The 21,989-nt window shown below is 41.4% G+C and overlaps 1 protein-coding gene and 1 pseudogene across 1 annotated transcript; both read left to right on the plus strand.

The window, feature by feature from the left end:
* The first annotated feature begins 697 nt into the window (after positions 1 to 697).
* Positions 698 to 11,979, plus strand: LOC141220469 (gastrula zinc finger protein XlCGF66.1-like). The gene is made up of 5 exons (XM_073666388.1): positions 698 to 756; positions 11,112 to 11,261; positions 11,391 to 11,570; positions 11,655 to 11,778; positions 11,858 to 11,979. The coding sequence occupies exons 2-5, from the start codon at positions 11,184 to 11,186 to the stop codon at positions 11,977 to 11,979; spliced, it is 504 nt and encodes a 167-aa protein (XP_073522489.1). The 5' UTR covers positions 698 to 756; positions 11,112 to 11,183.
* Positions 11,980 to 12,082: 103 nt separating this feature from the next.
* LOC141220470 (uncharacterized) lies at positions 12,083 to 21,018 on the plus strand (annotated as a pseudogene).
* The last annotated feature ends 971 nt before the right edge of the window (positions 21,019 to 21,989 follow it).

The raw sequence follows: 21,989 nt of genomic DNA on the forward strand, positions 1-21,989 counted from the left end.
CGTACACCTCGTACACGCGCGTCTCTGCCCCGTACACCTCGTAAATGCGCGGCTCCGCTCCGTACACCTTGTACACGCGCGGCTCCGCTCCGTACACCTCGTACACGCGCGGCTCCGCTCCGCACACCTCGTAAATGCGCGGCTCCGCTCCGTACACCTTGTACACGCGCGGCTCCGCTCCGTACACCTCGTACACGCGCGGCTCCGCTCCGCACACCTCGTACACACGCGGCTCCCCTCCGTACACCTCGTACACACGCGGCTCCGCTCCGTACGCCTCGTACACGCGCGGCTCCGCTCCGTACACCTCGTAAACGCGCGGCTCCGCTCCGTACACCTCGTACACACGCGGCTCCGCTCCGTACGCCTCGTACACACGCGGCTCCGCTTCGTACACGCGCGGCTCCGCTCCGTACACCTCGTACACGCGGCTCCGCTCCGTACACCTCGTACACGCGCGGTCCTGCTCCGTACACCTCGTACACGCCCGGCTCCGCTCCGTACACCTCGTACACGCGCGGCTCCGCTCCGTACACCTCGTACACACACGGCTCTGCTACATCCACACTGTAAACCCCTCCTGACCCCACACATAAACTTCAGCTCATCCAGCACCATGACAACCAGCACAGCAGAGTCCTGCATCCACTGAGGCCCCTGATCATGTGACCCCTGACTCCTCCCCTCCTGTGACCTCATCACAGCTCCTGTGCGCACACAACAGCCATATATGTGGTGGCGGCTCTGCAGGTGGAGGTATGTGGAGACCCCCATTACTGGGGCAGGGGGCAATAACCCCTTCAGCACGGAGGCTCTTTTGGGGTCTTGTGTTGCCCCTTTATAACAATCATAAGGTTTCTGTTCTGTTTCCTGTAATAGATACATACGACCCAACTATGGAGACAGGAAGGGAGGAAACGTATTGTTCTCAGAGTACAGGACCCCACAGTGTAATGCCCCCATTATGCCCCTAATGCAGGATGTATGATGCCCCCCACACAGTGTAATGCCCCCATTATGTCCCTTATGCAGTATGTATGATGCCCCCACACAGTGTAATGCCCCCATTATGCCCCTTATGCAGGATGTATGATGCCCCGACACAGTGTAATGCCCCCATTATGCCCCTTATGCAGGATGTATGATGCCCCCCCACACAGTGTAATGCCCCCATTATACCCCTTATGCAGGATGTATGATGCCCCCACACAGTGTAATGCCCCCATTATGTCCCTTTCTTTGCCCCACACAGTGTAATGTTCCCATAGTACCGCCATCCCCCCGCACAGTACAATCAGAGGCATAACTAGGGTCTGATAGGACCCGTTGCGAGATTTCGACCACCCCCCATCCTGATATGTACAGTGGGTACGGAAAGTATTCAGACCCCTGTGAATTTTTCACTCTTTGTTTCATTGCAGCCATTTGGTAAATTCTAAAAAGTTCATTTTTTTCTCTCATTAAAGTACACTCTGCACCCCATCTTCACTTAAAAAGAAACAGAAATGTAGAAATTTTTGCAAATTTATTAAAAAGAAACACAATTTTATAAATAATAGTTAATTTGAAAGATAAAATACAGAATCAAAGGAATAGTATGATATTATGATATTGCGTACACTTTTGTAGATTAAAGGTTACAAAGGTTAAATACTTATAAAGGTTACATACTTACTATAAGATAGCAGAAGAAAAAGATTTCCCTAGTAGCATGTACATCATCTGTCCGGAAACATCAGCTGGAGAAGCGTTCAGCGATGGGCAGAGAATGCGTCCTAGGTCCTACACTGTGAAGAGCGTCCTCTTCACAGGTCCACAATGCTTCTGCCATAACTGAATTCTTCAACAGCTTTATACATTTTAGAAAAAGGCTTACCCAACCTAATATTACGTAAGCATGAAAGTTCATAGGTTGTTGTCCAACATTCCAATCCCATGACAGTGGCCAGCTATCACAGATAAGCAATGCCGGACAAGACCTGTTCACGGACCATTCTACTTCTGTCATAATGTTTACATATGATAAGAGTAAATCCTACACCGGGTTATAAATCAGAACAAGGTTTTCTTCCCAGACAGTATATTGTGTTAAGAAGCTATGTATCAGTGAGATACATAGCTTCTGTCATAATGTTTACATATGATAAGAGTAAATCCTACACCGGGTTATAAATCAGAACAAGGTTTTCTTCCCAGACAGTATATTGTGTTAAGAAGCTATGTATCAGTGAGATACATTCACAGATAAAGTATACCTTAACACAGAATATATAACCAGAATATTAATTAATGGTTGGATACATCATAATGGGTTTCAGATAGCCACTTATATTTTTTGTACTACAATAAGCTTCTCCATCTGAAGCCATATGCCTGTAATTCTTATTTACAATATTGTGCAATCGTCTGTCTCTAGTTCTACATCGGATCTCTCATGGCATATACAAAAGGCTAATTCCCTTCAGTAATAAAGATTAAACCTCAGACTGTTAGTAAACTTAAACTAATGCTATGTTTTAGTATGTCTGGACTAATGACCCCTAGTCTACTGAGGTTGGATACCGACAAATGCTGACATGTTTGGTTTCTATTTTATTTCAATATGGATCTGAAATATAAAATAGCCATTTTTCATGTTTATACTACAGTTATGTATTTATGTTTTGAAAAATCTAATAAAAATTATGTTAAAAAAAAAAACAGTGAAAAATTTAAAGGGAATACTTTCCGTACCCCCTGTATACGTATGTCCCTTATCCTGGGCCTCAACCTAGTATATGTCCCCCGTTCTGCCCCTGTTCTTTGGTGTATAGAAAAAAATAAACTATTACACTCACCAGGGGCGAACATAGAAGTGATGGAACCCCATAACAGAAGTATAATGCACAGCCCATAGTCCGTACATGTAGTATAATGCACAGACCACAGTTCATACATGTAGTATAGTGCACAGCCCATAGTCCATACATGTAGTATAATGCACAGCCCATAGTCATACATGTAGTATAATGCACAGCCCATAGTCCGTACATGTAGTATAATGCACAGACCATAGTCCGTACATGTAGTATAATTCACAGCCCATAGTCCGTACATGTAGTATAATGCACAGACCACAGTTCATACATGTAGTATAATGCACAGCCCATAGTCCGTACATGTAGCATAATGCACAGCCCATAGTCCGTGCATGTAGTATAATTCACAGCCTATAGTCATCCATGTAGTATAATGCACAGCCCATAGTCATCTATTTAGTATAATGCACAGCCCATAGTCTGTACATGTAGTATAATGCACAGCCCTTAGTCCGTACATGTAGTACAACCCCTGGCAAAAATTATGGAATCACCGGGCTCGCAGGATGTTCATAAAGTTGTTGAAAAAAAGCAGATCACAGACATAGCACAAAACTAAAGTCATTTCAAATGGCAACTTTATGGCTTTAAGAAACACTAAAAGAAATCAAGAAAAAAAATGTGGTACTCAGTAAGGGTAATTTCTTTCCGACCAAGCAGAGGGAAAAAATTATGGAATCACTCAATTCTGAGGAAAAAATTCTGGAATCATGAAAAACAAAACACAAAAGAACACTCCAATACATCACTAGTATTTTGTTGCACCACCTCTGGCTTTAATAACAGCTTGCAGTCTCTGAGGCGTGGACTTAATGAGTGACAAACAGTACTCTTCATCGATCTGGCTCCAACTTTCTCTGATTGCTGTTGCCAGATCAGCTTTGCAGGTTGGAGCCTTGTCATGGACTATTTTCTTCAACTTCCACCAAAGATTTTCAATTGGATTGAGATCCGGACTATTTGCAGGCCATGACATTGACCTTATGTGTCTTCTTTCATGGAATGTTTTCACAGTTTTGCTCTATGGCAGGATGCATTATCATCTTGAAAAATGATGTCATCATCCCCAAACATCCTTTCAATTGATGGGATAAGAAAACTGTCCAAAATATCAATGTAAACTTGGGCATTTATTGAAGATGTAATGACAGCCATCTCCCCAGTGCTTTTACCTGACATGCAGCCCCATATCATCAATGACTGTGGAAATTTGCATGTTCTCTTCATGCAGTCATCTTTATAAATCTCATTGGAACGGCACCAAACAAAAGTTCCAGCATCATCACTTTGCCCAATGCAGATTTGCGATTCATCACTGAATATGACTTTCATCCAGTTATCCACAGTCCACGATTGCTTTTCCTTAGCCCATTGTAACCTTGTTTTTTCTGTTTAGGTGTTAATGATGGCTTTTGTGTAGCTTTTCTGTATGTAAATCCCCTTTCCTTTAGGCTGTTTCTTACAGTTCGGTCACAGACATTGACTCCAGTTTCCTCCCATTCGTTCCTCATTTGTTTTATTGTGCATTTCCTGTTTTGGAGACATATTGCTTTAAGTTTCTGGTCTTGATACTTTGATGTCTTCCTTGGTCTACCAGTATGTTTGCCTTTAACAACCTTCCCATGTTTGCATTTGGTCCAGATTTTAGACACAGCTGACTGTGAACAACCAACATCTTTTGCAACATTGCATGATGATTTACCTTCTTTTAAGAGTTTGATAATCCTCTCCTTTGTTTCAATTGACATCTCTCGTGTTGGTGCCATGATTCATGTCAGTCCACTTGGTGCAACAGTTCTCCAAGGTGTGATCACTCCTTTTTAGATGCAGACTAATGAGCAGATCTAATTTGATGCAGGTGTTAGTTTTGGAAAGGAAAATTTACAGAGTGATTCCATAATTTTTTCCCTCTGCTTGGTCGGAAAAAAATTACCCTTACTGAGTACAACATTTTTTTTCTTGATTTCTTTTAGTATTTCTTAAAGCCATAAAGTTGCCATTTGAAATGACTTTAATGTTGTTGAAAAAAATCAGATCACAGACATGTCACAAATCTAAACAACTGAATGAACATCCTCCGAGCCCGGTGATTCCATAATTTTTGCCAGGGGTTGTATAATGCACAGCCCATAGTCCATACATGCAGTATAATGCACAGCCCATAGTCCGTACATGTATAATGCACAGCCCATAGTCCGTACATGTAGCATAATGCACAGCCCATGGTCCGTACAAGTAGCATAATACACAGCCCATGGTTCGTACATGTAGTATAATGCACAGCCCATGGTCCGTACATGTAGTATAATGCACAGCCCATACTCATACATGTAGTATAATGCACAGCCCATAGTCCGTTCATGTAGTATAATGCACAGCCCATAGTCCATACATATAGTATAATGCACAGCGCATAGTCCGTACATGTAGTATAATGCACAGCCCATAGTCATACATGTAGTATAATGCACAGCCCATAGTCCATACATGTATAATGCACAGCCCATAGTCCGTACATGTAGCATAATGCACAGCCCATGGTCCGTACAAGTAGCATAATACACAGCCCATGGTTCGTACATGTAGTATAATGCACAGCCCATGGTCCGTACATGTAGTATAATGCACAGCCCATACTCATACATGTAGTATAATGCACAGCCCATAGTCCGTTCATGTAGTATAATGCACAGCCCATAGTCCATACATATAGTATAATGCACAGCGCATAGTCCGTACATGTAGTATAATGCACAGCCCATAGTCATACATGTAGTATAATGCACAGCCCATAGTCCATACATGTATAATGCACAGCCCATAGTCCGTACATGTAGCATAATGCACAGCCCATGGTCCGTACAAGTAGCATAATACACAGCCCATGGTTCGTACATGTAGTATAATGCACAGCCCATGGTCCGTACATGTAGTATAATGCACAGCCCATACTCATACATGTAGTATAATGCACAGCCCATAGTCCGTTCATGTAGTATAATGCACAGCCCATAGTCCATACATATAGTATAATGCACAGCGCATAGTCCGTACATGTAGTATAATGCACAGCCCATAGTCATACATGTAGTATAATGCACAGCCCATAGTCCATACATGTAGTATAATGCACAGCCCATAGTCACACATGTAGTATAATGCACAGCCCATAGTCATACATGTAGTATAATGCACAGCGCATAGTCCGTACATGTAGTATAATGCACAGCCTATAGTCATACATGTAGTATAATGCACAGCCCATAGTCATACATGTAGTATAATGCACAGCCCATAGTCATACATGTAGTATAATGCACAGCCCATACTCTTACATGTAGTATAATGCACAGCCCATAGTCATACATGTAGTATAATGCACAGCCCACACTCTTACATGTAGTATAATGCACAGCCCATAGTCATCTATGTAGTATAATGCACAGCCCACAGTCATACATGTAGTATAATGCACAGCCCATAGTCCATACATGTAGTATAATGCACAGCCCATAGTCCGTACATGTAGTATAATGCACAGCCCATAGTCATACATGTAGTATAATGCACAGCCCATAGTCCATACATGTAGTATAATGCACAGCCCATAGTCCATACATATAGTATAATGCACAGCGCATAGTCCGTACATGTAGTATAATGCACAGCCCATAGTCCATACATGTAGTATAATGCACAGCCCATAGTCCATACATGTAGTATAATGCACAGCCCACACTCTTACATGTAGTATAATGCACAGCCCACAGTCATACATGTAGTATAATGCACAGCCCATACTCATACATGTAGTATAATGCACAGCCCATAGTCATCCATGTAGTATAATGCACAGCCCATAGTCATACATGTAGTATAATGCACAGCCCATACTCTTACATGTAGTATAATGCACAGCCCATACTCTTACATGTAGTATAATGCACAGCCCACACTCTTACATGTAGTATAATGCACAGCCCATAGTCCATACATGTAGTATAATGCACAGCCCATACTCATACATGTAGTATAATGCACAGCCCATAGTCATCCATGTAGTATAATGCACAGCCCACACTCATACATGTAGTATAATGCACAGCGCATAGTTCATACATGTAGTATAATGCACAGCCCTCACTCTTACATGTAGTATAATGCACAGCCCATAGTCATACATGTAGTATAATGCACAGCCCATACTCATACATGTAGTATAATGCACAGCCCACACTCTTACATGTAGTATAATGCACAGCGCATAGTTCATACATGTAGTATAATGCACAGCCCTCACTCTTACATGTAGTATAATGCACTGCCCACACTCTTACATGTAGTATAATGCACAGCCCACACTCGTACATGTAGTATAATGCACAGCCCACACTCTTACATGTAGTATAATGCACAGCCCATACTCATACATGTAGTATAATGCACAGCCCATAGTCATCCATGTAGTATAATGCACAGCCCACACTCATACATGTAGTATAATGCACAGCCCATACTCATACATGTAGTATAATGCACAGCCCACACTCATACATGTAGTATAATGCACAGCCCATACTCTTACATGTAGTATAATGCACAGCCCATAGTCCATACATGTAGTATAATGCACAGCCCATAGTCATCCATGTAGTATAATGCACAGCCCACACTCATACATGTAGTATAATGCACAGCCCATACTCATACATGTAGTATAATGCACAGCCCACACTCTTACATGTAGTATAATGCACAGCGCATAGTCCATACATGTAGTATAATGCACAGTCCATACTCATACATGTAGTATAATGCACAGCCCACACTCATACATGTAGTATAATGCACAGTCCACACTCTTACATGTAGTATAATGCACAGCCCATAGTCCATACATGTAGTATAATGCACAGCCCACACTCATACATGTAGTATAATGCACAGTCCACACTCTTACATGTAGTATAATGCACAGCCCATAGTCCATACATGTAGTATAATGCACAGCCCACACTCATACATGTAGTATAATGCACAGCCCACACTCATACATGTAGTATAATGCACAGCCCACACTCTTACATGTAGTATAATGCACAGTCCACACTCTTACATGTAGTATAATGCACAGCCCATACTCATACATGTAGTATAATGCACAGCCCACACTCATACATGTAGTATAATGCACAGCCCATAGTCCGTACATGTAGTATAATGCACAGCCCATACTCATACATGTAGTATAATGCACAGCCCACACTCATACATGTAGTATAATGCACAGCCCATACTCATACATGTAGTATAATGCACAGCCCATAGTCCATACATGTAGTATAATGCACAGCCCATAGTCCATACATGTAGTATAATGCACAGCCCATACTCATACATGTAGTATAATGCACAGCCCATAGTCATACATGTAGTATAATGCACAGCCCATACTCATACATGTAGTATAATGCACAGCCCACACTCATACATGTAGTATAATGTACAGCCCACACTCTTACATGTAGTATAATGCACAGCCCATAGTCCGTACATGTAGTATAATGTACAGCCCACACTCTTACATGTAGTATAATGCACAGCCCATAGTCCATACATGAAGTATAATGCACAGCCCATAGTCCGTACATGTAGTATAATGCACAGCCCATAGTCCGTACATGTAGTATAATGCACAGCTCATAGTCATACATGTAGTATAATGCACAGTCCACACTCTTACATGTAGTATAATGCACAGCCCATAGTCATCCATGTAGTATAATGCACAGCCCACAGTCATATATGTAGTATAATGCACAGCCCATAGTCCGTACATGTAGTATAATGCACAGCCCACAGTCCATACATGTAGTATAATGCACAGCTCATAGTCATACATGTAGTATAATGCACAGTCCACACTCTTACATGTAGTATAATGCACAGCCCATAGTCCATACATGTAGTATAATGCACAGCTCATAGTCCGTACATGTAGTATAATGCACAGCCCATAGTCATCCATGTAGTATAATGCACAGCCCATAGTCCTCCATATAGTATAATGCACAGCGCATAGTCATACATGTAGTATAATGCACAGCCCATACTCATACATGTAGTATAATGCACAGCCCATAGTCATCCATGTAGTATAATGCACAGCCCACAGTCATACATGTAGTATAATGCACAGCCCATAGTCCATACATGTAGTATAATGCACAGCCCATAGTCCATACATGTAGTATAATACACAGCCCATAGTCCATACATGTAGTATAATGCACAGCCCACAGTCATACATGTAGTATAATGCACAGCCCATAGTCCATACATGTAGTATAATGCACAGCCCATAGTCCATACATGTAGTATAATGCACAGCCCATACTCTTACATGTAGTATAATGCACAGCCCACACTCTTACATGTAGTATAATGCACAGCCCACAGTCCGTACATGTAGTATAATGCACAGCCCATAGTCATACATGTAGTATAATGCACAGCCCATAGAACGTACATGTAGTATAATGCACAGCCCACACTCTTACATGTAGTATTATGGCAAAGGGCACCGTGTACTCGCTGATTAAAAGAAAACAGAACATTATACTCGCCTTCTCTCTGCTCCCTCGCAGCTCGGTGTCTTTTTTCTGGAGCTGCCGCTGACTTCAGCTGCAAGTGACAGGAGAGCATGATGTTACTTCCATGCGCCCCCTAATGGCGTACATGCCGATGTCAGCTGCTGGCCTCTGATTGGTCAGCAGCGTGTATTGTGGCACTTCAGCTGAATGTCAGTCCGAGAACACATCCAGCTGAAGTAGGGGTCGGTCGCAGGAGCCACTGCGGTCATTAAGCCTCTCAATATAATGCTCTCATAGTACCTCTATTTCCCCACACCGTATAATGTTCTCACAGTACCACCATCCCCCCACATACAGTATAATGTTCCCACAGTACCGCCATCCCCCCACATACAGTATAATGTTCCCACAGTACCGCCATCTTCCTACATACAGTATAATGTTCTCACATTACCACCATCTTCCCACATACAGTATAATGTTCTCATAGTACTGCCATCCCCCCACATACAGTATAATGTTCTCACAGTACCGCCATCTTCCCACATACAGTATAATGTTCCCACATTACCACCATCCCCCCGCATACAGTATAATGTTCCCACAGTACCGCCATCTTCCCACATACAGTATAACACTTGGTTTTCTTTTTTTGGTGTTTTTCATGTAATATATGGAAGCCTACAGGAAAATGCTAAAAGAAACATAATATCCAGGAATAAACCACTGTACATGGAGACATTAGCATCAAATAACTGTCTTGTTCTTACAAACACGCTCTTATAAATGAGATCTAACTAGTGTTGAGCAAGTATGTTCTGTCCGAGTACGCTCGGGCCGAGCTCCGAGTATTTACAGCTGCTCGGTGATATGCTTGAATCACTCCCTTGTGTATGATTTGCGACTATTTGACAGTTTTATTACATGGGAAGAATGTCTATTTCTTACACATTCTTCACATGTAATAAAGCTGTCAAACAGTTGCAAATCATGCACACGGGAGTGATTCAAGCATATCACCGAGCAGCTGTAAATACTCGGAGCTCGGCCCGAGCGTACTCGGACAGAACATACTCGCTCAACACTAGATCTAACATGATAAAAGATTACAACCTGGGAAAGACGGGAAACATTCATATAGACGGTCGGTGATGATGTAGTCAGTGACGGACTCTGGACAAATTTGTTTCTAGAGCCTTATTAGAAGATGAAGATGTCGTCCTCATCTTGAAGTTGTTATTTCTCATGCCATGTGTAATGTATATGACGAGAATTAGCGTTATGGAAGATGAGTCTATAAGAAACGTATTCAGCTGCAGACTCCGAGGCAGAAACTGCTTGTTGTCTGTGGCCTAAAATATATAGGTTTTATTAGTACGTCAGGGACAAAAGCAGAATGTTGTAAAATAATAAAAATACCATTGCTGCTTGGGTTTCTGGGTGATTCTTACTGAAGCAGTGGCCAACTTAGCCAGTGATTGGAAGTATGGAGGAGATGTCTAAGTCAGCAATTCAACTTATGTTCCAGTCCATAAAAAACTAGAGAACACAACATCTACACATTCTATCTCCTGATAGATTTCCCTTATTGTCTCCAGTAATTGTATTATTACACAGGATTCTTTATGATGTTACATCGGCTCATCTTCTTCTCATTCAGGTCTCTACAATATCAGATCCTCTCAGTGAAGATCTTCTATATAAGAGAATTTTTCTGAATGACCTATCAAGGATGGATATGGACAGAGACAAGATGATGGAGAGGATATTACACCTCACCCTAGAGATCCTCTTCCGGATTACTGGAGAGGTGAGAGATTCTGATGACGTCACATTACATCATTCTTATCTATGGGAATAACAGATGGACAGAACTGGAGAGGTGAGGACTCTGGAAATGTCTGGAGTGAGATTTATTAATGTGTCTCTCCATAACCAGGATTACACAGTAGTGAAGAAGACCTCTAGTGAGCGCTGTCAGGACCCTGTGTCTGAGGGATGGGGAAGACCCCTGAGCCCAATCACAGGGCCTCCATCTCACCCCCTGATACATGAGGACATCAATGACCAGAAGATCCTAGAACTCACCTACAAGATGATTGAGCTGCTGACTGGAGAGGTGACACTGCTGGGAATGCTGGGACATTATACAGTAATGCTATGGAGGGATTGGGGGGGATGACTGTATCATTGTATGTGTCAGGTTCCTATAAGATGTCAGGATGTCACAGTCTATTTCTCCATGGAGGAGTGGGAGTATTTAGAAGGACACAAATATCTGTACAGGGACATCATGATGGAGGTTCCCCAGCCCCTCGCATCACCAGGTAATAGGACTAAATACCCACGGCCTATAATTCTCTGTATGTAAAGAATTAATTCAGTCCCTGTATGTGTTTCCTCCAGATCTATCCAGTAAGAGGACAACACCAGAGAGATGTCCCCGTCCTCTTCTTCCACAGGACTGTAAACAAGAAGATCCCAATGTTCCTCAGGATCATCAGGTAGATGGAGAGAAGGTGTCATGAGATCTCCCCTATGATGTGTAGACGGCTGTGAAGGTCTTGTGCTCAGTCTTGTTTCATCCACCAGTATTATATATTTTATACTTGTGTAAAGAGAACGTTGGAGATGGCAGGATTAGAGCTGATCATAGATGTGACTTCTCCATCTGTCTGTGACTTTTACAATATTTTTGTTTCAGGGTGAAGATCTGACCCATATTAATACTACAGAGACATATGTGAGGTGTGATGAGCGGTGTAAGGAGGAGATTCCTACATATGACTACCCAAGTGAGTAGTAACCACTAAATGCAGAGAAGTCACAGATTCTTCTCAGTCACCGGCTGTGGCTGCTTTATCGGTGGTGTAGTCCGGCCGTATCACAATCGTGTGATCACCATTTTCCCTCTAGACCACAACATTCTTCTCCATCCAAATATGGTCACATTACTTTGTGTAATTGTGAAAGCCTTTTTCTGTAGAACTTACAACCTGGAGGATCTACCTACCCCCTGGGATTAGGAGACGCTGGCCATTACCTGCCCAGATCTGTAAACTACAAAGCCAAATGACAGCGTACGTAGAAAATGCTGACAAGTGAGAAAATCACTTGACGAAACATTCTGATGGACCTGTAAGAGAAAGCGGAGGGTAATGATGCTGTTGGCTTCCTAGATCCCTGATATCTTATTGGATGAATCTACCTTCTCTCCCTTCTCTGCGGCTGAATGTGCTCGTATGGTCCCTACAAGACCAGGTCCAGTCTTTCTGGCCAAACTTCACTTTTATGATCGCAAATATTAAATGTGCAGTGAGGGCCAAGTGTGAATTTCTGTACAAAGTTTCCCTTTATTCTGACTTTTTAATTTCTTTTAAAACTGAATAACTTCAAGCAGGATTGGGATAAAACTACATAAATAACATTACACCTGTGCCATGATATGTCTCTAAGCTGTGCGTGGCTGATGGCTGTAATATACATCTATTCACGCCTGCAGGAGATGTGGTGGCATGGCTCGAGCCCTGGTTTCATGGATTCACTCCACGTCATAAATTACATTATGTTTTCAATCCTAAAGAATTCAGATTCCTGCACAATCTCTCCTGAAATGGGGGCACTAATACTTTCTCTACTCTTCTGGTCAGGACTCATCATACCTCCAATGGTCCACCATAAATGAGTGCAACTCCGGTTTAGTGTTGGATTTCTCCCTTCATACATACGTTGGTGTTGGGAATGTAGCATATATTTTTATTGTTATATTTTTTTTACATGTTCATTCTGTATGATAGTTTATTTGGGGTTGGATCGGCCTGCCTCACTTATGTAAGTCTTTAACTACCTAGTAGTTACAGTTACAGACTGAAGGTTTTTTTTACTGAAGAAGACTATTCAGCTTGATCGTTTCAGTCGGTGTTATTATCTGTAGTCACAGTTTTGCCCATTACCCTTTAATCCTTCCTTATGGATCTGGACTTACGCAGATACTCCTAGGCTTGGGCCATAGTGTTACTTGCTGTTCTGTGGAGTGAGATGGGAAGAAGAATAGTCAGGTAGCCAGAACCAGGAGGGCAGAGTAAACGGGCCGGGGTCACAATGGAAAACAAATACACAAGCCGGGAGCTGAGCAGAGGACTGAACCAGAGGAGAACAAGGCTGTATCTGGAAGCTTCCGGTAATATGCTTCCAGCTTTAGTAGGGTGCGGTGCTTTCCATATGGCTGAAGCAGGGAGCAGATTACTTCAGCTGGACAACACACACACCCATACTGCCAGACTGGATGGTACTACTGGTTCCATGCAAACTAATCTAAGTGCCTGGACAGAGCCTGCGCCGCCCAGAACTTTTGGTCTCGTCGTCTTCTCAATCACCAGCGCCGCCTGCAGAATAAATAGGACAGCACCTGGTGACAGAAGCAGACATCGCAGGAGCAGGTCCCAGAGGATATGGGACACACCACACCATACAAAATGTCAGAAAATCACAGCAGTAGAAATTCCCATATATTGACTCCATTTTGAAAATTATGACCCTCAATGAATTAATCTTTAGAAGTTGTCACTACTTTGACTCCACAGTCACTTTCCGAAAATTAGCACACAGTAGATGTTTCAAAGTGAAAATTACTAATATGCCATTTATTGGCCAACACATAGTGCCCAGATTGTGCTCCGGGAGACACACACCGTAAATGAAGAGGGTTCTTCTCACTATAGTAATGCCAAATACATGGATGATAAATGTGGTTTGGACGCACTGCAAGGCTCAGAAGTGAGGGGGAGATCTGACTGTGGGAGAGCGGATATTGCTGGATTGGTTTATAGAAACAAAGTTGCTTTTCAAGACCCTTTGAGCCACTAATAATGTGTAAATCTCTGTTTTTCCACTGACAAATGATGGACCTGAGTGGGGACTTGTTTTTTGTGAGATGAGTAGAAGTTTTTATTGGTGCTATTTTTGCCTATATAACATTGTTTGGTGGCTTTTTATTCCATATTTGAGAGACTGAATGAACAAACAGTTGAACACCACGCTCCACTGGCTCATCCTATGAAGTTTTCTATTAGACTGTGAACTGTCATTGTCTTGGTGAATAATTCAATATTTTTTACATGAGTTGCTATTTTACAGTTTAAGTAGAAATGTTAAAAAATATATAATTCAAGGATATTTTATTCATAAATAATAATTGGTTTTATTCTTGGCAGATGACTGTACCAGGAGATCAGAGGGACAGCTGACATCTTCAGTTTTTAAATCAGATGATCTTGAGATCCCACAGGATACAATTGAAGTGAAAACCATTACTCCAGATCTACCATCATCCCTTCACAGCAAAGATCTGTCATCTGATCCTGTGAAACAGGTCCTGTCTTCTGATTCATTACCGACTACTAATGAAAATCAAAGTCGCAAAATAAGTATTAAAAAACAAACTGATACTAATTCAAAGAAGCCATTTTCACGTTCAGAATATGAAAATAGTTTTTCCCTCGAAAAGTCTTTTCTTAAACATCAAAACATTCACACAGCGGAGAAAAGATTTTTTTGTTTCAAGTGTGGGAAATGTTTTAATCAGAAATCAAATCTTGTTAATCACCAGAGAAGTCACACAAAGATGAAGCCATTTTTTTGTTCAGAATGTGGAAAATGTTTTACAGAGAAGTCAAGGTTTATCAGACATCAGAGAACTCACACAGGGGAGAAGCCTTTTTCCTGTTTTGAATGTGAGAAATGTTTTAACCAGAAATCAGATTTGGTCAATCACCAGAGAACTCACACAGGGGAGAAGCCTTTTTCCTGTTCAGAATGTGGGAAATGTTTTAACCGTAAAGCGATTCTTGATAGCCACCAGAGAACCCACACAGGGGAGAAGCCTTTTTCATGTTCTGAATGTGGGAAATGTTTTAACCAGAAATTAGATTTGGTCTATCACACGAGAACTCACACAGGGGAGAGGCCTTTTTCCTGTTCAGAATGTGGGAAATGTTTTAACCAGAAATCAGATTTGCTTAAGCACCAGAGAACTCATACAGGGGAGAAGCCTTTTTCATGTTCAGAATGTGGGAAATGTTTTAAACAGAAATTTGATTTGGTCAATCACCAGAGAACTCACACAGGGGAGAAGCCTTTTTCCTGTTCAGAATGTGGAAAATGTTTTAACCATAAATCAGATTTGCTTAAGCACCAGAGAACTCACACAGGGGAGAAGCCTTTTTCCTGTTCAGAATGTGGGAAATGTTTTAACCGTAAAGCAGTTCTTGATAGCCACCAGAGAACTCACACAGGGGAGAAGCCTTTTTCTTGTTCAGAATGTGCAAAAATTTTTAACCAGAAATCAGGTTTGGTTAAGCACCAGAGAACTCACACAGGGGAGAAACCTTTTTCCTGTTCAGAACGTGGTAAATGTTTTAACCGTAAAGAGATTCTTGATAGCCACCAGAGAACTCACACAGGGGAGAAACCTTTTTCCTGTTATGAATGTGGGAAATGTTTTAACCGTAAAGCGATTCTTCATAGCCACCAGAGAGCCCACATGGGGGAGAAGCCTTTTTCATGTTCAGAATGTGGGAAATGTTTTAACCAGAAATCAGATTTGGTCAATCACCAGAGAACTCACACAGTGGAGAAGCCTTTTCCTGTTCAGAATGTGGAAAATGTTTTAAACAGAAATCAGATTTGGGTAAGCACCAGAGAACTCATACAGGGGAGAAACCTTTTTCCTGTTCAGAATGTGGAAAATGTTTTAACCAGAAATCAAATCTGATTAAGCACCAGAGAACTCACACAGGGGAGAAGCCTTTTTCCTGTTCAGAATGTGGGAAATGTTTTAACCAGAAATCAGATGTTGTTATACACCAGAGAACCCACACAGGGGAGAAGCCTTTTTTGTGTTCAGAATGTGGAAAATGTTTTGTGAAGAAATCCTCACTTCTTAGTCACCAAAGTACTCACACAGGCGAGAAGCCATTTTCATGTTCTTAATGTGGGAAATGTTTTACACAGAAATCAACTCTTAATAAACTTCAGAGAAGTCACACAGGGGAGAAGCCTATTTAAATTCTAACCGAAAATTGTATCTTCTTAAAGGGGTTTTCCACTTCTATTGGTACAACTCCTTCTCATTCCTCATGTTTGGCCTTGTTAAAATAAAAACACTCATACAAACCTCCCGTTGCGTTGTGGTGACGTTCCATTGGTGTCACAACTCGCATTTCTGGGGCTCACATAAGGTTGTTACATCACACAATCCTGGTCCCAATCAACGCCGCCTTCGGACGTATTTAATATCAACAGGAAAGACATGGCCTGGACGTAACACGGAGAGGATGCACAAACTGAAAGCACTCTCTTCAGACAGTGTTTCTGGGGAATTATAAGCAATTTCTGGCCTTAAATATGACGTCTGATATGGGAAAGAAAGACGATATCTGAGGTTAATCTGAGGTCCTCCACCTCGGTCATCATGTCTGGTATGCAGTGTTTCTTATCGAAAGTCTTATCATCCTGCTCCGGAGCCATTACTGCCTCATCTCTGCTTGGAAAAAGAAGCAGTATTAACCCTCATGATGCCAGACAGCTCAAGCCTGTAAGTCCTGCACCATCTTCTCTCTTAATGTAGGCCTCACAAGAAAACCGCACCACAAATCTCCCTGTATTCTCACCAAAGCCCACATACTGAGCAGTGCTTGCTTCACAGGGAAATTTACTCCCCTCCCTCCGCAGCCACAGAGGATTCTGATATAGGGAACGCCATAATTGATTTATATTTCATATTGTGTCTATCCCTACTAAACAAGAGATAGAGCAATATATACAAAGGCTGAAGACCACGTACAAAACTGACATATGTCCCCTCACTTCTAGCCTATCACGGCTTACCGAGAAGGTACAGATATTCGAGGCTGATGTCGTACAAGTTGTGGCCATCAAAATGCTCAGAAACAAACACTGGATCTTCACAGCCAGCAAATAAACAGTCTGTTTAATATCATTGATGACCAAGAAAATCACAATAATATCCTGAAATCATCAATGCACAAGCGATTATGCCAACACTGTGGACATTGTTCAATTACATCCTTGGTGACCCTATTGATAAGGAGCTGGAGATCGACAGGGCGCACCGTACATTAGGCAATCATGGCTCAGATCCTGAGCGTCCAAGGGACATTATCGGTCACATACATTTTTCCAATATAAAAGAGGCCGTTCTGAGGAAAGCAGGGGAGTTGGGTCCTGGTGATTTCAATGGAAAACGCATACAGATCTATCCTGAATGGCACTCGCTCAAAGAAGGGTATTGAAACCACTACTTGATACTCTCTAGGAAAATGGTCTGATGTACTCCTGTGGTACCCTTTCCACCTGCGAGTCCGAAAAAAAAGGAACATTGTATACTTTGAAAGATCAAAGCGACATGAGACCATTCTGTGATGTCCTGGACATTCCCAGAATCCATATATCTGATTGGCCACCTTCTCCACCATTGCCACAGAGTTTCGGCACCTCACATAAGGTTTTCAATGGATCAGGAATTTGATGGTGATGCACCCAGACGGGAAAGGAACCTGCCAATCATATGAGCTCCTGAAATGAATCTTCTTTTCCCTGATGAGAGAGACAGTTTGCAGATGCGTACTTATTTCTTTCAGAATATAATAAGATATATCTAAATAGAGTTTTAGGTGCCACTCTTCCACTATACGGAATGTCTCAGTTCATATCTTAGAACGGCATTTAATTTGAGTTCACATTATATTACTGTAATATCAGGCTGTATTACTTTGCTCGCTATATATTCTGTGGTTCCCCCTAATAGGAACCCTAGGACTAAAGGTTTGACTTACGCCTGTAAAGACAACCCCCAGTTAAGGACTTGCATTGGGATCTGCTTGTTTCGTAATTTCCTAGTGTTCGATATATTCATAATCTATACCTCTTGGCCACTGAGAGGTAGACATTACTATCTACCATCTATACCTCCTCTTTGCTCTTGATCTTTCTCTCCTCCTCCTTTTTTTTCATATAATATGACACAATTCAAAACTCGTTCATTGAATGTCAGAGGACTTAATGTTCGAGAGAAAGGAGCTCAAGTGTTTTATCATATGAATAAACAACACGTTCATTTTCTCCTTCTTCAGGAGTCCCACTTTAGAGGCGATCATATACTGTACCTCAGATTACTAACAGATATTATTCATCTTGGCTTCACAGTACAAATGCTGTTTTGAAGTCTAAGGTGCGGAGTATAGGCCGACACAGATCACTGCCGCATACTATGGTAGAAACACTGTCTGACACTGAGAGGGTGTATGTGTTTAAGATCTCCATCTATTCCAACATTTTGACTTTGGCAAACTTATATCTCCCTACTTGTGACCAACTGGTCGATGTATGCAGGATACTACATCCAGATGTAAAGGATTATACGTATTATTCTCCTATACTCAATATCCATAGCCGTAGAGACTTTTCATTAAATTGCCATCACTTGCTTACATGGCAACCTACATCTCTGATAGGGACTGCTATATGGTCAGATCATGCTCCTGTATATTGTTATCTGACTATACCTGACTCCACCAAGGCTTCAACTGTGGGAACTTAATGATAATCTGCTGAAAGACTCACTCTGTGTCTCAGACCTTCTTGAGACTATAGACTCCTTCACAAATATGAGCATGATGAAACTGCCTTACCATTTCAATGGGAAGCTCTCAAATGCATCCTGAGAGGGATACTAATAAAACATGGATCCAGGCTTAAAAGAGAAAGCAGCTAAAGTCCCCCTTTTGCTTGAGCGGATTGATCTCCTTGACAAACAACATAACTGATCTGCTTCCCTCCAGACATACGCAGACCTGCTTAACGCTAGAAAGCAGCTAAGATAGTTTCATGGATGGGTTACTCGCAAATATTGTGGAATTTCAGGGCACCTACTTATGGGAGGAACCAAGCGGAAGCTTCCATTCTCGGTACTAGATATGGGGCCTCCTGGAGAAAATGACCTAAAATGTCTTAAGCTAAAGTTAATATATAAGGTGTGGGATAGGGGTAAAAATTTTCTGGGGATTGAAAAGTACACAAACTATACTCCTTTATGGCACAACTATAACTTATCAGAGCTACAGAAACTAAATAATGTTAGTGAGTGGGTGGATAGGGGTATATGTTTGGTATCACAACTCTTAAGGAATGGATTATTCAAGAGCTTTGAACAAATAAAGGCAGATTTTAGCCTTTCACATAGGGTGCTTTATCAGTATCTGCAAATACGTCATGCATATAACACACAACTAGAATAAACGCCATACTGATTGATCGACATCACCCGATAGATACCATTGCTACAGCGGTGGATACAAAATGTCTACTATCCCCTATTTATAGGCAGTTACTTGCCCTACATTTGGGTAAATATTCTTTGATAATTAAGACAAAATAGGGGGAGGATGTGGGTCCTTTATCTGAGGAAACTTGGATTTGACACCGAATCTTTCATTGTCAGAGTCACAAAGATTGTCCCAAATTCTTCTCATTCATAGGGTATATAGATCCCCAAGTATTTTATTTAAAATTTTAATACAGATTGATGACACATGCCCTAGATGTGGTCAAAATGACGCCCACCTGATACATATGATGTGGGAATATTGGCGACTACTGTAATGTGGTGATCGCTCTTGTACTATCTGTATTTGGGATACAACTTCAGTTGCAACCTAAAATCTGTATCCTGAGACTCCTGGGAGAGGACGTAGACCAGACTCCCATATGGCAATAGCTAGCTCCAGAATATTATTCCAAGCCAGATAGTTGTTGGCACTACATTGGATAGACAATTCTCCCCCAACGATAACAGAACTAAAATCCAGGATAAATGACACTATGCTTGGAAAGGAAGCTTATATATGAAGAAACGCTGTCAAGAAATCCATACACATATGGGAACAATGGTTAATTACCCCCGGTATTGCTTCAGAAAACCTCAGAAATACTATACTGGACCGTTTGTCCATTTCCTTACAGTAAACCAGGAATGTATATCCTTATACCCAAGGTGTCAGCGAATAATAATTGTCTCAGTCCATATAATTGTCCCTTCTTAGATATATTCTTTTTCTTTTGTTGTCCCAATAGGGAAAAAAATAATCAGTCAGGAATATTTCAGACATTTATGTACAAATGTAAAATTACTATTCCAAAACCTTGTACTATAGAGCGATATTGGGATTTGTATCATTGTAAACCGGTTGTCGTATTGTTACTGGTTTTTCTTTCTTTTTATTGCTTTTCTCACAATGTTTCTATAAGAAAAACAAAATGTTGGTAATTCTTTGTTTTGTTCAATAAAAACGGTCTGATTGTAAAAAGAAAGGAGCGAAGGTCATTAATAGATGAAACGTGTATAAAATACCAAGATCGCATGTGAAGATACTCGTATGAATTCACAGATAAATGTGGCCGCTCATTGACAAGGAGGTTACATCCACACATGCAAAGGACATACGTATCCAGAATAAAAGGGGCACCCGGCTATAAATTCATAACCCCACTGACATAGAGGAAGCATTTCATTGCTGTTATAGCTCGCTATATAATATTTATGCACAATACCACGACGTGTCGCCTAATAGTCTTGAAACAAAAGTTGACAAATATATTCTGGACACTGCCCTACTTTCCTTACAGACCCCCGAGCTGGAGGTACTAGACAAAGCTTTCATTGAGCAACAGATATGAGAGGCCATTAAATCATTCCCTACTGGGAAGAGCCCTGGGCCAGATAGATTCAATAATAGATTTTATTATAAGATGTCTGCACCTCTGTTATTACCATTTTTAGCAAAAGTGTTCAATAATATCTCAGAAGACCCCTTTGCCCCCCAATCACTTGAGGCTGATATAACGGTTCTATCAAAACCTGGAAGAGAACCAAATACCTGCCCTAATATTTATCCAATAACATTAATTAATGTACTCATAAAAATACTCTAAAATAATTGCAACACGGCTCTCACACTATCTACCCTCAATTGTTAGCAACGATCAGGTTGGCTTCGTTAAGGCTAGAGAAGCTCATGATAATACAAATAAAACATTGTTAATTTCCCATGCAAAAAGCCAGGGGATCCCAATGTGCCATGTTTCTGTTGACGCCATAAAAGCATTCGACACAGTGCATTGGAACATTTAGTGGTAGCATTACATACAAATCCAGATATTAGTGGAGTTACTATAGGCTCACATCACTATAAACTAGCTCTATATTCAGATGACCTGTTGCTCTATGTTTCAAACCCAATGATTTCATTTTCCTCTATGATAAAGGATGGCTGGCTGTAGAGGACATCATTTTATATCAGGGACTGTGGGGGACATTATACTGGGAGCTGTGGGGGACATTATACTGGGAGCTGTGGGGGACATTATACCTGCGCTGTGGGATACAGTTTGGAGAGAGCAGTATGAGGGCATAGTGTGAAAAGAGACACAGAATGGATATTGAGAGAGGGCAGTGTGAAAA

The sequence above is a fragment of the Phyllobates terribilis genome, unplaced genomic scaffold, assembly GCF_046119375.1.
Source record: "Phyllobates terribilis strain yellow unplaced genomic scaffold, ASM4611937v1 Scaffold_298__1_contigs__length_2340664, whole genome shotgun sequence".
Classification (NCBI taxonomy): domain Eukaryota; kingdom Metazoa; phylum Chordata; class Amphibia; order Anura; family Dendrobatidae; genus Phyllobates; species Phyllobates terribilis.

Bases quoted from the DNA above. Each gene is read 5' to 3' on its own strand.
- LOC141220469 (XM_073666388.1), top strand. From the start codon at position 11,184: ATGGATATGGACAGAGACAAGATGATGGAGAGGATATTACACCTCACC. The intron at 11,262-11,390 runs GTGAGAGATTCT...CTCCATAACCAG, and splicing joins TCTTCCGGATTACTGGAGAG to GATTACACAGTAGTGAAGAA. The intron at 11,571-11,654 runs GTGACACTGCTG...TGTATGTGTCAG, and splicing joins TTGAGCTGCTGACTGGAGAG to GTTCCTATAAGATGTCAGGA.